Here is a 17,068-nt window from a genome sequence, read left to right as displayed (position 1 = left end):
TCAAATAAAACATTTTATAGATTTTTTCAATTTCATTTTTTCAATTACTTTTCGTGATGTTCGATTTTCATACTTCTGTAACTTCTGACAAATAGAATTGTTCATTATTAGAGAGAAGACACCACCAGTTACATCGAACTTTCTTAGATCCAGGAACCGCTGAGTATATTCAAGCACTTCTGGCGCCTCTATTGGTTAGTGATTCGTACATCCATCGGGCAAAAAAATATGGGCTGTTTATATGCAAATGTGTCTTACCATCTTAGTTTTAGATAAAATTCGGAAATGGAAGTGGAATAAAATAAAAAATAATAATGATAACATACAAAAACTACCGAAAATGAAGAATACATTTTTGGCTATAACTTTTTTTTGGCATTGTTTTTTTTTTTTACTTTCTTAGTAAAAGTTACTCTAAATTAAGTGGACTATTTAATTATATAGGTCTCGTTCGTGGTGGACATTTGGACCAAACTTCATACATTCTTGCCCAATCTCCTTTGTTTATGTTTTGCTACACGTCCACAACAAAAGTATTTCTGTTTTTTTTTTGCTACAAATAATTAAGTGCTTTCAATATAATAAATATTATGAGAACCAGTCAGACGCAATATGAAATGATGGTTGAATTCATGGAAACGTGAGTAAACAGTTTTAATAAGTTTGAGTGGCATAAACTTTAGTGTGAAGTATTTTAAGTGCAATGCTATTTCTATATTTTTAAATTCGGTTTCATTTATGTCCAGTGGGTAAATTCTATTCCTAAGTTTTGCTCTGCGCGTAATTTCTCTACAATGATTAAAAATAAACATATAAATAACATTTTTTTTTTCAAACACATTAATTCTATAGGTTCGCAAATAAATAAAATATGATTTAATTACTTACCTTGTTTCTCGTGATTGATATCCATAATATTCTAGTAAAGGAGATTGGGCAAGAATGTATGAAGTTTGGTCCAAATGTCCACCACGAACGAGACCTATATAATTAAATAGTCCACTTAATTTAGAGTAACTTTTACTAAGAAAGTAAAAAAAAAAACAATGCCAAAAAAAAAGTTATAGCCAAAAATGTATTCTTAATTTTCGGTAGTTTTTGTATGTTGTCATTATTATTTTTTATTTTATTCCACTTTCATTTCTGCACTTTATCTAAAACTAAGATGAGTAAGACACATTTGCATATAAACCCATATTTATTTGCCCGATGGATGTACGAATCACGAACCAATTGAGGTGCCAGAAGGGCTTGAATATACTCAACGGTGCCTGTATCTAAGATAGTTCGAAGTAACTGGTGGTGTCTTCTCTCTAATAATGAACAATTCTATTTTGTCAGAAGTTACAGAAAGTACGAAAATCGAACATCACGAAAAGTAATTGAAAAAATTAAATTTAAAAAATCTATAAAATGTTTTATTTTATTTTGCTATAACTTTTTTCTGGCATTATATTTTTTTTTACTTTCATAACAAAATATGTTCTATATTTAACGGGCTATCTAGCCATATAGGTCTCGTTCGTGGTGGACATTTGGACCGGAATCGCCCATTGTCCATTGCCGCTAAAAAATAATATGCGGTACTACGTTCATACAGTGGCGGTCTTTGCATTTTAAATTATATTGAAGCTATTACTAATTGTTCCAATAACTTAACAATAATTTTATTCACAAAACTAACTCTAAACAAACATAAACACGGTTAAAACTTTATTTTTACACTTCTCGAAACCTTTCTCACCGACTATTTTCAAGTGAATAATGTTTCGACCATACTCGATAGCCAGCCTTCGAGAGTTTACGTTACCGTACGTCAAAAGAATGTTCGTGCTGCCATGTTTTGTTTCCTTTTACGCCCGATAGGGGCGCTGTACAATTCTCATACAAATGTTACTCGATTTCGATACGTACAGTACAGTACAGTATTTATATTATCTCCTCAACTTATTATCTAAGCGGGCACCAAAATGAATCTAAAAAAATATTGATCTTCATCAAAATAACCATTCCCCTTAACCCAGACCCTAGTCCGCGGAGATATCCTCTACCAAAGCACGATGGAGCACCTCGAACGCATGGGCATCGGCTTCGACACCCCCAAGAACTACGAGGAGGGAGGGGGCGAGGAAGAAGTGGGGGGTGAACCTGGAGAATCCGCTTCTGGTGGCACTTTGGCTGCTGCTGATGTTCTGAATAGGTGAGGAAATGAAATTGTTCATGGAGAACCTACTTCCTATGGCTTTGCTCTGGTGTCCCAAAGGATAAGTACGTATGTGGGATCTTTGATGTAGGATCTATGTGGTTCCTGTTGCTTTGCTAAAGAATTTTTTTTCAGATATGAAGCTAGGATTCTTCGAAGTCAATGTATCACACTTATTTTCGTATCTTTTATCTTTGTCAATTCAGCAGTTTTACAGTGAAACTGAACAACGAACTTTCGCAATCAGATTTTGATGGTTTTTACCATATTAAGCTGAAATAGCTTTTCTTATTATGCCGCTTTCTAACTGTGTTTGTGGTTTCAGATTCAAGGTTTCGGAGTATGACTGTATTGAAACTGATGTCATGGATAGCGCTTTCACTGGTGAGTTCATTGTGATATTCAGAAACATGCATTTATCTTAAAACAATGTTTCCTTTGGAAAAATAACATGAAAATTCATCTATAATATAAAAATAAATCGCAAAATGTGTTGGTAAGCGCATAACTCAACAACGCCTGGACCAATTTGGCTAATTCTTTTTTTGCTGTGTTTGTTATTGTCAGGAGAAGGTTCTTATAAAAAAAAATAGGGTAAAGTAGAGAAGTCAGTTGACGGGAGCGAAGCCGCGGACAAAAGCTAGTACTGTATAAAATGAATTGCTGTTCGTTAGTCTGATAAGACCGATTTGGCTTATTTGGTTTTTAAAATTGTTGGCAGAGGTTCAAGGAAGGTTTTTAAACGATACGAAGTTCGCGAAATCAGTTAATCCGTGTATAAAAAACTTATAATTCTTCCTTTGCTACGCAATAGCTCTACGAAATTTAAAAACCTAGAAAATAAATGAGCGCCTTATTTCTCCACTAGGATCCCTGAACCCTGAATCCGGAGGTGCCCCGAACCTCACGACAGTTTTGAAGCAGTTCTTCAAAGAGCACACGCATGGAGTGTTCACGGCGCGAGGAGGATCCACAGCTATATGGAAACATGATGGCCACTTCTATTTCTTCGATCCTCACGGCTGTGATGAGAATGGTAAGATCCCTAAACCCTGACTGCCGGGGCTGCGGGTTGTTCGCGCGAGTTACCGCGGCCTACGACGGAACACGACGGTGTTTAGTCAGTAAGAGTCTGACACTACCTCGCCGCTGCTAACTTACAGCGGGAGAGGGGTCATTTGATGATTTTTGACGTCGTTAAAAAAAAGATCCCTGAACCCTTAGTCAAGAGATGCTCCAACCCTCACGACAGTTCTGAACCAGTTCTTCAAAGAACCATGATGGCCACTTCTACTTCTTCGATCCTCACGGCTGTGATGAGAATGGTAAGGTTTTGAAGATTTTTTGATAGGCTTTCACTGGTGTTTTTGTGATCGTTTTGATTTTCATTGAATTTTAAGGTAACGGTATAGGGGAATACTATGTATCTATGCACTCCCCTATGTATTTTCTTATGTACGATCTATGAACTCCCCTATGTATTTCCTTATGTGCGCTCTATGAACCCCCCTATGTATTTCCTTATGCTCACTCTATGCAATCCCCTATGTATTTCCTTATGCACACTCTATGAACTCCCCTATGTTTTTCATTATATACAGTCTATGTAATCCCCTATGGACTCCCCTATATACACTCTATGTACTCCCCTATGTATTTCCTTATGTACACTCTATGTAATCCCCTATGTATTTCCTTATGAATACTCTATGTACACTCTATGTAATCCCCTATTTATTTCCTTATATACACTCTATGTACTCCCCTATGTATTTCCTTATGCACACTCTATGAACTCTATATAATATCAATATTACGGTTTTCAGGTCTACCATCTGACGAGCCGCGGTCCACAGCTTGCCTAGTCCGTATAAAGGGCAAAGTGGATGAGCTCGCCGATGTCTTACTGAGCAACCTCGCCCCTGGCAGTGATGACAGCTTCAATATCTCGCCGGTGGCCATCACGGCTACTAAGTTAAACGCTGAGATTGGCGCCCCGGAGACTAAGTTAGAGGTCAGTCACTACGCAGTTCTTGTAACCGTGCACCTAGCCATTAACATTTCGGAATCAGCTATAATAGGTCAAAGGCAGAAAAGTTACACTATGGACAAATACCTCCCAGGGGTCCGTTCAGACAGACCGGCTCGGAGAGGAGAGCAAATTCTTAACACGTTGAAAATTGAGTACTTAGTATTTGAAGTAAGGTTTATTTTTGCATGTGCACTGCTTTTGTCATTGAGAATGCTCGAAGGAGCTCGGTGTGAAATAATAAGAGGAGCCGACCGGCTCCGATCGTGTACTTTTTCTCGGCCTTGCTGACGTTTGGCTCCAATTGCATCTCACACAGCCGATCGGAGCCGGTCGGAGCCGACTCCGGTCTGTGTGAAAAGAAAAATACGCGCCGATGCTCTCCAAGCCGGTCTGTCTGAACGGACCCCAAAAGTTAAGAGTCTTTCCTCATACAGACCGCGCTAGGCATGCGTGTTGGTGAGCGCTGTCATCTCTTACATCTCACTCTATCTAACCATATCAACTTTTACACAGTCCATCCATCTTTTCTTTAGTGTTCCTCTTCCACTTTATCCTTTCACGTGCGTTCTCAAATCCTTCCTCATAACAAGACTTACATTTCTCCGTTTTACATCATATAATCATATAAGTGTTACATACAGCACATGAAATATAAGTATAATTATATTAATGTTTTCATACTTTTACAGAGTAAAGCCTACGAATGGATCAACAAGGGCACAGCCGCCATCATGATGGGTCCGAGAGGGGAGAACTCCGCTATCGGGAAAGCAGCTGAAAAAGCTGGTATCAATGTAAGTTATTTGTATTCCTAAACAAACATCTGGCTATTAATCTTATATTAAGAAAGTCCAAAATCTTATTAATTTATACTCCCTTTTTTTGATTGGAAATTATCAAATGACCTCTACCGCAGTGGGTGCAGTGGAGTGTCAGACTCTTATGAACAAACCATGTGTATTAATCGCGCATAGTTTTCGTTTCTGTGTTACTTTTGTGCTTGAAGTTATTGACTAAACGTGCGCGAAGGTATCAAACATAACAATGTATGTATACGAATGAATGGATCCTGTTAAAGAACCACTATTCGAGAAATCTGTAGTCAAAAGTTGAATTTTGGGGGAAAATATATAAAAATACAAAAACTTCATTAAACAACTGAACATTGTCTAAACTATTGCCGCCATATTTGTGACACTTAGATCCTTCTATCAGCTCCTTCCAAATGTATTCTTCTACTTACCAGTAACCCTGTATTATGTCTGAAATTACTTCGCCAAACAGGCGGACGACATGGCAGGACGAACCATAGGTCTACCCGCAGCCGCTGCGTTTGCAGCCGCTACAGAATCCGTTCCACCCCCACATATGCATCAAGATCATATGTTTAACTTCCTCGGTAAGTTGACGTTTATTCCTGGCTGATTGTCGGCCAAGGCGGCTGTTCTTTCTTACGTCCAAGAAATTGGTGACCGATTTTTGTAGGAGGAAAATATAACGCACTGATAGCAATATTGCAACGTGCACGTCCGACAAAATGTCGGTCAGAAAATCCTATTTAGATAGTCCTACAATAAGTCGGCCCGATTATCTGTCATACAAAAAGTCTGACGTTGGCGGACTCGGACAGCCTATGGACATCAGCCAGCTGCGCAGGACATATTATAGTGCACAAACAATTGCTTGGACACAGGTGCACTCACTATTCCTTCACTCTCTGCGCGCGATGGGACCAATCCGTCACCATCGGAGAGAGATCACAAGCAGGACCGACTGCAGCGAGCTCGCTGAAGAAAGGGTGAATCAATCACCAACTTCCAGACCTCAGGCTGCTTTGATTTGACAAGGAACCTTAACGCCTCGTTAGTTCTAGTAGCTGATCGTTTTATCAAACCTAAATGAAGGCACCTGACTGTCTTATGCCATCTCCACTCATCTTTCCTTCGTGGTACCTACTTTACTATCATAATCGTATATTAAACAGAGGCCGGTGCTGAATACTATCTGAACCACTTGAAGAAGACTGGTCGTAAAGAGATCACCCCTGAAGATCTCACGGAGAAGTTTGAGATGGGCGCTAATACCTTCCACATTGAGCTCGGAGAAGCCATCAAGCTGCCTCTTAGGTTACCTGATGAAGAACCCGGGGTATGATATACTAGTTCTTTCATTACCATCATGCTCATTAGCTGAATCCAGTTACAACAGAAAAAGGCTAAACAGTTACAATCATTTGCTTAACCTTTATCTGTTGTAAGTTGATTTAGCCGAGTACCAATCTACTATATGGAGCGACTGCCTATTTGACCTCCGCCATCCAGTTCCGCAAACTATAGTTCGGCCATTCAGAGAATGCGTTCCTGACACGTCGCGATTGAACTGACGACGTAACTTTGCAATGGCGTTGCAGTTACGATAAAAATATTTTTGCTGGTTGTTTACCGTTTTAACAATTGAGGAGCATTAAAACAACATTATTATATCAATAATCAATGAATGTTATTACGTCGTCAGTTCAATCGCGACGTGTCAGGAACGCATTCTCTGAATGGCCGAACTATACTAGTTACCTCTTGTTAAGATTTGTCACACATTCTGGCTTCTGATTACCCGTGATAACTGTCGAAGATGTTCAAATGACAGCCGGGACCTACAGTTCAACGTGCCTCCTTCCTAACGGACTGGCCTTATGATCTGTTACTTAGATACGAGGGCTTTTCTAAGTTTCAACGAGATTAATTTCCACGAGAGTATACAGGGTGTGTCGTTCACAATCACATTAAATCTAATCACATATACTTTATGATATTCTATGGCGAATTGTAAAAAATATAAGCTAATCCATTCAGTGGTTTAGCCACAGGAGTCATTTTTCGTTTTTCTAATTTACAACATCACGTGTAAAGCAGAGATAAAAATAAGGAGTATCGAATGTTTTGATCAGTTGACAGCTGTCAGTTTTCAAGGGAGAGTTTCAATTGTTTGAAATGACTGACTTTTATATGGTGTTCTAATTTTCGCACATTTTTATTCTATTTACTTTGTTTGAAAAATGCATTTTTTTTTATTTTTACGTATTTTTCTTTTTCCTTTGCGCTAATCGACATATGATAACCAGTATATTAACGCATTTCATTTAATGTGATTGTGAACGACACACCCGATATAAGAATAGACTTAAATATTAAGTATCACATATGCAATTATTTCTCATTGGTCTACTTAGGAAGGTGAAGGCGGAGGCGGAGGAAAAGAAGGCCTAGGTGAAGGAGAAGAAGAGGAGAAAGTTGAACTGAAACGTGAGTCTATCGTTTCTATCCTAGTAGATGTATTTTTTTTATGTCTTTCGGTATCCAACTTGGTTTAGATATATTAATAAAATAAATAAATTATATACATTCACGATTTTTTTGTTTATTCCTGTATACTTATATAGCATGTATCTTATATATCTTATATCATGTACATTGACAAAGGTAGACTTAATGATATATGCATTCTTTCCAGTCGAGATTTATGCCATCTTTCCAAGCAATCCATTCATCTTTTCATCAGTTCACCACCACTTTTACTAAAAAAAAAGTCCAAAAGTCCAAACATCATTTTCTCCACCAGACATGAAAGACCTGCTCTTCAAAATGTGGTACGACACCACGAAACCCACCACCATTTCTCTGCTGCTTGGAGACTACCACCAGCTCGGGGTGTGGATGGCGGCAGGCGGTAAGGTGGTAGCCTTCGACCCTGCTCCCACCATGACCAAGGGGCTGCTTACTTCGCAGAGGATTAAGAAGGGTAGGTTCTCGTTACGGTAAAGTTTTGATGTAGGTTATAAACATTTGTGGCAGTAAGGTACCACTAAAATGGAAGTAAGTTTGTTCTCTTCGAAATTAATATGCGATATTTTTTTTTATATCAGCGCTTTCTCTTTTGCTTAGGTTTTGTTGAAAGTTCAAGAAATCTTTTTTTACTGCATATGAACTAATCGTATATTTATTCATTTATTTATTATGGAATCAGTGGAACTTCCCATCAAATTCAAAATAGTATATTGGGATGGTGTTAAACTAAGGCGCGGTAGCTACTGATGAAAAAAATTCCCTGTTTATATGTTTCTCTATATCGATCGATAAAATGTAACGGAACATAACTTCCTTAATACATATTACCAATTAGGCTGTCCAGATACTCTCTCCTCGTATTCACAACTTTGCTAAACCGTTTCCGATATCCTCAGGTGATGAGCTCCGTCTTCAGCGTCTGGCTGACGAGATGACCGGTGAAGGTGCTGGTGAACCCGGCGAGGAAGATGATGAAGAAGCCGGCGGAGGTAATCTTATCAAAATCATTTACTGCAAATTTCAATGACCTTTATATCCTTTTTTTGGGTTGATCACTCTTACTGACCAAATCTCACCATGTTATTTCTGGACCCCAAAATGTACCAGGGTAACACTGCGAATAACTCTGTTACCCAACATTGGATGCTTGCTAGAGAATGAATTTGACATTTGCCTCTTACAAGTAATGTCAAGTTCTAATGTCTACTAGGCAAACGAACAGATATGTAGATTGCCTATGTGATTTAATTTCTGTCGATTTGCTTACTAGAGGTAATTGGAATTTCTGAAAGGCGCTTAAAATCTAAAGACAAGACCAAAACGCCTTTCATGCAAGTAAGCGTATGGACATTTTATTAAATTCACTAGTTCCATTTATCGAAATTTATTTGGAGACCACCATTGAGTTATGAACTGTATTTTTTGTTTTTAATTTCAGAGGGCGAAGAGAAACCGGAGCCTGAACAAGAGGAAGTACCGTTGGAATCGTGTCCAGTTCTCATAGTGGCTGCGAGTCCTGGAGAGTTTATTGACAAACTTAGTATGTATAATTATATGCCTAGGCTTTTCCCTACTATGTTGGACCGAAGGTCTGTCAAAAGAGAGGAGCAGACTTAATTGAAAACACCATCTGCCTAGTATTTTCTAGCTATGTTGGCGTCGGCTTCCAGTCTAACTGGATGCAGCTGAGTAGTAAATTTGATCAAGCTGTCCATGTATTGCCGGCCTATGACATAACATAAATAACATAACTCCATTGATATCTAGCAATGAATGCCTTTCCAGATAAAGAAGTCAATAAAAATCCTGCTTTTTTAATAACCTCTTCTCAAACTTAACACTTTGCTTCATAACGGTCGAGTATCTATTTCACTCTTCTTTCTTCTAAAAACATCATAATTAATACCTCTCACAGCTCGTCAAGGCGGTCTGGACGGCAAGCAATGCTTGGCTCCCTACAAGTTATACCCCGTCAAGGTCATCAACGAGCTGACCTCAATGCTCAAGGAGAAACGCGGCGGACCCGCCAAGGATCGCGTGGATGAAGGTGAAGAAGGTGGCCCTGCTCCTCGTGAGTATATAGTTCTCTTCAAAGTTTTTGTCTTCACGGAAGAAAACAGGAAAAATACCAGGACCACCAATTCTAGGTTCATATCAGTGTATGGCAAGGATGACAGAAGGGTGTGGATACATGTGCTGACTTGTTTGAAAACTATATACTATAGTACCCTTACTTAGGTTCTAACTTTAGCTACATGGTTAAGAACTGTCGTTAACGCTGAAGTAGAGACGTGGAGGAATGCCTCGTGTCGTCTACCTAGCCTTTTCCTAACTTCCAGTATAACCGAATGCAGCTGAGTACCATGGTTTTTTAAGGAGCGATTACCTCCTTTTATTTATTATTTGACCTCCTCAACCCGATACCCATTGGTAAGACTGATTGTCAGGGTATCTGACTTACCGATAACGACTGTCAAAAATATTCAAAAGACATTTTCACATTCAAAGACAAGACTATTAAAAAGTAAGAGATTTCAAAAAATTTTGAAAATGTATTATCTGTGTAACATATAGGTATGGAATGGTAATAAAAAATTGAGTATTTTCTCTATACAGCGACGGCAGAAGAACTAGTGCCTGCATTAGACGATGCCGCCATGGGCAAGTACATGGATCGTCTGACTCGTTCCACAGCGTCTGTGAGGGCGAGGCTCGCTCAGAATGAGAATTACTTCATGGACCAGCCTAATAGGGATAATCAGGTTTGTGGTTTATAGAACAGGTTAAGATTTGAAGTTATTTATTTGATTTCATCATCGTCATCATCATTATCAGCCTTTTAATCGTCCCACTGCTATGTTTAGGCATTCTCTAATACGGACTCATCTTGTATTATCTAATACGGAGAAGGATTGAGCTATAAGCACCGCAGATTACAGACATGTACAAGACAAATATTCATGTTGATTTATCATAATGTATTTACTTTAAATATTATTAACTTGCGGACTTACCTGTACAAAACTATATACCTTTTTAAATCTCTGGTTTAGTAGTAATATATTATAAGTTTTTCTGATGCCATTTATCTTAAAGGAACACTTGATTATCTAGGAAGCTGTTGTGTCAAATCAACACAGAACAGTGACAATATGTATTTCTTTTTCATCTACATGCTTTAACATAAATTCTCGTTAATTTAAAGGCTCGACACATTACACGTCACGAAAATAATATTATTAACTGCTTGTGTGAAAGCGATATTATTAAAACCGCTAGCTAGCATATATCCCATTCGACATACCTTCAGAAATATCCTCACACACCACCTTTGTCTCCAGGACGCAGCGAACGCAGTAATGGGCATAGTAGTAGAACACATAGAGCCCTATCAGTTCTGGAAGCCGGAGCTACTGGACGCGGTGCTCAAGTATGGAGACAGACTCTACACCATGTCGCTGGGTAACGCCAAGAATCCGCCCAAGCTGAAGCCGAAGGAGATGGTGCCGGAATTCCATGTTACTAACTTTAGCGTGAGTGAAGTTTTTCTGTAGTTGTATTTAGTGGTATTGTTATGTAATAGTGAGTTTTGTTTGTTTTCTCTTTTATGTCCCTGAGCCTTTTTCCACCTGTGTTAGGATCGGCTTCCAGTCTAACTGGATGCAGCTGAGTGTATAATTGTATTTTACATAGAGCTACCCTATATTCTGACCTCCTCAACCTTGGGAATTTCGATACTCCTTGGTAAGACTGGTTGTTAAACACTCTGGTGTCTATATATTTTCACTTAACTATTGAAGAAGTTCAAATGATAGTCGGGACCCTTCACATTATCGTGAGTTCCGAAACACGGAAGAACTCGTCATGACAAGGTCATATATCTGCGGACCCACTGCGCGTTGCTTAATCTTGTGATCGATCGATCTGCGTGACATACTGCGGATTACAATAACCGATCTATCCGTTGTTTTGAAAGAAAGAAACATTTATTTGGATAGAACATTTTATTTAGGTGGTTTTTCGATTAGATTAGAGAAATTTGACATGAGGTCCATTAAAAAATTTACACATTTCAATCTCTGTTACCAATGTTAAAAGAACTCTGTTCAGTTAACCATCTTTCCAAAAGAATGACCTGTATGTTTTATTCGACCTATTATACTGTAAAGTTATATTCCAGGTCAAGTTGGAAGTGGATCCAGACGTGATCGGAGGCGACACGAAGGCAGGAGAGAACGGCAGCGTCAACAGTCTCAAGAAAGCCATCACCAGCTTCTTTAGCAACGTATGTGTTTGTTTATTTATTAGCTTCTAACAGCAGTTTTATTCTCGTCCCGGGGTATTTATACCGTGCACTCGGATAATAATTTAGCCTTCCTTGATGAATGGGATATGTAATAATGAAAGAAGTTTTCAAATCAATTCCGTAGATCCTGATATTAACGCATTTACTGTTATAGCCTTTATATCGTCCCATTGCTGGGCACAGGCTTCCTCTCACAGGAACGCATTTAAACAAACAAAATCTTCAGCTTAATTGTTATTATTCGGTTTTTATCAGCGGTCTAAGAGACCTGCAAAATCCTCAATAGTTCAGTGTCTACTTTTCTGATCGTTTAACTCATGACTTTAAGCAGTAAAAAACTCTCTCAGTTATGATAAAATAATACTACTCATAGGTTGCTTTATCCGGTTACTAGAAGAATTTCTTTCAGTAGGTACATAGATAAAACTGTACGAAACATGCTTACCTAATGTTTTTTTAATACAGAACAAATACGGCGTACTCTGCGCCAAAGGCTATTGCGTGGCAATCTGGAAAGGTGTAGACGACAAGTCCTATGTAATGCTGGAGCCTCACGCAGTAGGACCAGCCGGCAAGGCATCCCCAGCCGGGGCTGCGGCTCTGGTCATCTTCTCCAACATCGAGGAGTTGGCAGACACCTTTAGAGCCAACGTGGACAATACTATGAGGCCTGGTGATAACAAGTAAGTGTATGGTGGGGGATTTCTATAACTGATCTATCAATTGATTTGCGGTTAGTTTGAAGTTTGACGTAATAATTTCTTACAAACTAGCTCTATACGAATCTCTAAAAAGTAAAATCCAATGTGAAGTTAGTGTGTTGGTGGTCTCAATTTGGACGCCAATATAGAATCTGTAGTGTTAGCTTTGGGTGTTATGTGTATGTACTTGTTTATTAAGGTCGTGAATAAAGACAAAGTTTCTAGATAAAGTAATAAAGGTTTTAGAATGAAAAAAAATACTAAGAAGACGTTGGTCCCAAATGGGCGCCAACTATTAGCGATAGACAAAAGTAAATAATTTCAGTGAAGATCAAAATAAATAACAAGTGTGTAGCTAGGAAAGACATACATGTATAAGTTGGTCTCATATGCACCAATTACAAATTTGGGAGATATGATTTACAGATTTTGCTCCTCCCTGCATGATTCAAAAAATTTTGCAGTATACATATCGCCTCTCTTTCCCCACGCCAATAATACATTATTCAAATAATATAAGATTAATAAGCTAATCAAATACTTAAGCCTGATTTTTCTTCCTCCCCAGGTTCTCAATATCAGCAGTGAAGGTATTCTGGGAGTTCTCGAAGCTGAGTACTCCAGTCACTCCTCAGGGTACGGTGCCGGATGAAGGGTACGAGTGGAAGGTGCTCACCGCTTTCGTGGAGACGGCTAGAGGCAGGACTATATTGAGAGGAACTAGACCACCTGATTTGATGAAGTAAGTTTTAGTAGCTGAATACGGAACTCAAATTTTGCAACAGTTTAGTTTCTCATATCTATGTACTAGTGTGACAGATAAAATTACATTACGTAAGACGTAAATTACGTAACGTTTGAATATTTTTTTGATGATAGAATTATTCCTTTTTTATGGTAAATTCAGAAATTGCAACGTATAGTAATTTTTAGCCTCCAGTATCTTAATTATCTGAAGGTCAAAGATTACTGAATATGTACCAGGTCAGTAGAAAGAAACAAAGATAGTAGTGACGAAGTGGTACTGACTGGAAGATTTTGCTGCTTTTTCGTTAATTGAACATCAAGTTTCGAATAGGAAACAATATAAGACTGTAGGAGATGCATAAGTAGCCGAAGACCCAGAGTAGAAGCTCAAAAATAAACTACTTGTATTGCTTTTGACTTGGAATTTTGGCTAACTCTCTGCTAAGAACATTGGAAACGTCGAAACTTGAAATAATTCTTGTAAAGAACATCTCAAAGGTGTATAACAGATTTTTGTATTAGGATTTATAAAATCCAGGTTCACTCGCGACGCGCTACTCCAATCTGCATGCGCGTCGTCCTCACCTTTGGACGCGACGCACCGTGGACGAGGTCATTTCCGTCTGTGCTTGACCACGTCACACTTTGTGTAGGACAGATAGTAGGACCGATTTTTTGTAAGACGTTCTAAATAGGATTCCTGACTGTTTTTTTTAGGACATGCTAACATTTTTGGCCGACTTTTTGTAGGACAAATAAATCGGACCGATATTTTGTAGGACGTTCTGTCCATCATTTTGTGTCGTTCTAAGATTTGTGGGAGCGTTGCACTCTTGCTATCAGTGTGTTTTACCTTTCTCCTAAAAAAAAATCGGTCACCGATCATCTTACTTGTCCTAGGTTCACTCGCGACGCGCTACTCCAATCAGCTTGCGCGGCTATAGTAGGCGCCGCCATGTCTCACGTACGGCGTCCGCACTTATGGACGCGACGCACCGTGGACGAGGTCATGTCCGTCGCCTGCCAACTGTTCACCGCCTCGCTGGGCTCGCTGGGCTATGAGTTCCGCCCTGGGGAAGATGTGCTGTTGCCGTTGCAGGTTAGTGTGTAGAGTGGAGACCACGCCTCGGCAAACATAGTGTAGGACGTCCTCAGGCACGGTGGAGTGATGACTTGCGCAAGGCGGCTGGCAGGAGCTGGATGCGAGAAGCCGAAAATAGATCTCAGTGGCGTGCACTTGGAGAGGCCTATGTCCAGCAGTGGACTGCGATAGGCTGATGATGATGTGTAGAGAGTGCAGTGTGTGTGTGTGTGAGCACCTGTGGACGAGGTCATGTCTGTCGCCTGCCAGCTGTTCACCGCCTCGCTGGGCTCGCTGGGCTATGAGTTCCGCCCTGGGGAAGATGTGCTGTTGCCGCTGCAGGTCAGTGTGTAGAAAGAGAAGAAGAAAAGTATGTATATGTAAGAGAAGAGAAGAGTGAGAGAGGGTGTGATAGATAGAGATGAAGAGTAGAGAATGAGAGGAGCAAAGGAGTGTATCAGAGAGATAAAGGAGAGTGTATGAGAGAAAGAGCGTGCGAGGAGATAGTGCGTGCGAGAGAGATAAAATAATTTTTATACGGTTCATATTAGCTAGACACATACGCATAAAGTGTGGGTATATAATAGTATCTCTCGATTTGGTCGTCTCTTTTTAAACAGTTAATATTTTGAGCCAATATTATCAGTTGATGAATTTGTTAATTTTGTAAATAACGTCAGGTATTGAAACGCTTCGTGCTGGGCGTGAACTACGTGCGATACGACTTGGAAGAAGTATTCTCAGGCAAGCTCGAGCAGAAGGAACCCAGTCAGATGACTGTCAGGTTAGAACAGTACTACAAATAAATTATTAATTTACAAAACACTAGAAAAAACATAAGGATACACCTAAGATATGATGTTTATTCTTGAATTTGCAGTTCAGATCTTCCAACTTCATCATCAGTACCATACATAAATTGTACCGATCAACAGTTCCATATTATTGTATTGTTAGCAGCTGAAATGTAGTTCTGATAATAAAACAATGACAATGATACAGGCCACGGCGGCAGTTCTCATATAAGAAGATCAGCCAGCGGCGCAGGACATATTATAGTGCACGCACATTTGCTTGGACACAGGTGCACTCTCTATTCCTTCACTCTCATAGCGCGATAGAACGGCAATCCGACACCAGCGGAGAGAGATCACAAGCAGGACCGACATTCATGTGCTCTCTCCGATGCACGGGTGTATTAATCCACCAACTTCCAGACTACGGACTAATTTGAAAAAGTTGCCGAGACCTCTAGAATCATCTAGAAAATAAATGTTTTTTCCTCAGGTGTGCATTAGAACGTTTCTTCGAAGCCCATACCCACGGTATTCTATGGTCGGTACCTCATGCGGTGTGTATTTGGCGAGTGGCCGGAGCGCCCTCGTACTATATGTTTGAGCCCCATGCTTGTGGGCCTACCGGGCTAAGGGTTGATGCTATGGTGAGTAGTAGCTTTTTCATGTCCCCCCCATTGATTAATTTTTTATTGGAAAACTCTGTTCAAAAATAAATGCGGCTAAAATCATTGTAAATGCTTGTGCTTGTGCGATGGACTTGGACCTAAAAATTCTTAGGTCCAAGTCCATCGACAACTTTTTTAATCTGCAGTCTATATATTTGTTTTATATTATTATGTACTTGTGTAATAAATCATGATCATTTATGTCAAGATTTTTTACCTTCAGTTATGTGCCCACTCAAACAGATAGTGCTTTTTATGTCTACAACAACATCATTTGGTTTTAGGACGATGGTGCAGCCTGTGTGCTGACTTTTACATCTCCGAAGCTAATGGCATTCGCGTAAGTATTCCTTGCGTAGTTTAACCAGGGTAAAATAGCATATTTATGTCATTTTAATGTATAATCTAAATAACTGTATAGGTACATCAAAATTTGTTCAGTGGTTGTGCCAAACTCTATGGCGTTTGGAAACATTGCATGAGCCACTGCGTAGCAACCACTTGGGCATCAACTGCTTTTTGATTAGAAGTTTTTGTGAGCAGCCAATAAGTTTGGCAAGAATTATACCACCCAAAGTTATACAGTTAACTTGTATACCGTCAGTTGCACAAAGCTCCATTAAATTAAAGCTTCATTAAATCTATTGCTGTCACTTTTTATCTGGTTGACAAAGAAAGAGTCAGCAATAGATTTAAAGAAGCTTTAACTTTAATGGAGCTTTGTGCAACTGATGGTTAGGTTAGTTTAGTTTATTATATACCTCTGAGAGTGATTTTTTGACTGACCCAGGTACTTACAAAACGTACCAGTACTAGAGCGACCGAAGCACGACTTCCAGTTATACGCGATGTCTATCACTGTGCAGCCCATCAAGAAGCTAGGAGGAGTCGAGCCTCCCATTGTGAGGGCACCTCCAGGAGCACCTCCAGGAGTCAAACTTGTACCGGCTACTAGTAAGGTAAGGACTTTGGGCTTTTCATCCCTGTTACCCAGGTGAGAACAAAACTTCCCAATAGCGGAGCAAGAAAAGATGGTGCCTCCTTGTAGGTCAAATGGCCGTGATCAGTTACAAGAACTTATGAGGTGTTTAGGTTCCTTGTCGAATCATCAATTTGTCAAAGATTGATTGATTTTGATAATAATGGTCGGGTTCTAAAGAAGGCATATAAGGGAGAGGCTAGTAAAGTTCCTCGT

General features: G+C 39.4%; 1 protein-coding gene across 1 annotated transcript in view; it reads left to right on the top strand.

Moving 5' to 3' along the window:
• LOC124643660 overlaps positions 1-17,068 on the top strand; it is a 45,503-nt gene that overhangs the window by 15,655 nt on the left and 12,780 nt on the right. Inside the window, exons 21-42 of the mRNA XM_047182680.1 lie at positions 2,025-2,200; positions 2,529-2,587; positions 3,072-3,239; positions 4,030-4,217; positions 4,925-5,029; positions 5,520-5,634; positions 6,220-6,383; positions 7,462-7,534; positions 7,851-8,030; positions 8,473-8,565; positions 9,015-9,116; positions 9,492-9,632; positions 10,202-10,338; positions 10,918-11,109; positions 11,757-11,861; positions 12,348-12,565; positions 13,152-13,325; positions 14,231-14,429; positions 15,092-15,195; positions 15,699-15,852; positions 16,158-16,213; positions 16,664-16,832. Coding sequence (XP_047038636.1) covers positions 2,025-2,200; positions 2,529-2,587; positions 3,072-3,239; positions 4,030-4,217; positions 4,925-5,029; positions 5,520-5,634; positions 6,220-6,383; positions 7,462-7,534; positions 7,851-8,030; positions 8,473-8,565; positions 9,015-9,116; positions 9,492-9,632; positions 10,202-10,338; positions 10,918-11,109; positions 11,757-11,861; positions 12,348-12,565; positions 13,152-13,325; positions 14,231-14,429; positions 15,092-15,195; positions 15,699-15,852; positions 16,158-16,213; positions 16,664-16,832 — 3,072 coding nt within the window. The remainder of the gene's footprint in view (positions 1-2,024; positions 2,201-2,528; positions 2,588-3,071; positions 3,240-4,029; positions 4,218-4,924; positions 5,030-5,519; positions 5,635-6,219; positions 6,384-7,461; positions 7,535-7,850; positions 8,031-8,472; positions 8,566-9,014; positions 9,117-9,491; positions 9,633-10,201; positions 10,339-10,917; positions 11,110-11,756; positions 11,862-12,347; positions 12,566-13,151; positions 13,326-14,230; positions 14,430-15,091; positions 15,196-15,698; positions 15,853-16,157; positions 16,214-16,663; positions 16,833-17,068) is intronic.

The sequence above is a fragment of the Helicoverpa zea genome, chromosome 28 (assembly GCF_022581195.2).
Source record: "Helicoverpa zea isolate HzStark_Cry1AcR chromosome 28, ilHelZeax1.1, whole genome shotgun sequence".
Taxonomy (NCBI): Eukaryota; Metazoa; Arthropoda; class Insecta; order Lepidoptera; family Noctuidae; genus Helicoverpa; species Helicoverpa zea.
The sequence above is the reverse complement of the archived record's forward strand: the minus strand, read 5'-3'. Positions and strand labels throughout refer to the sequence as shown.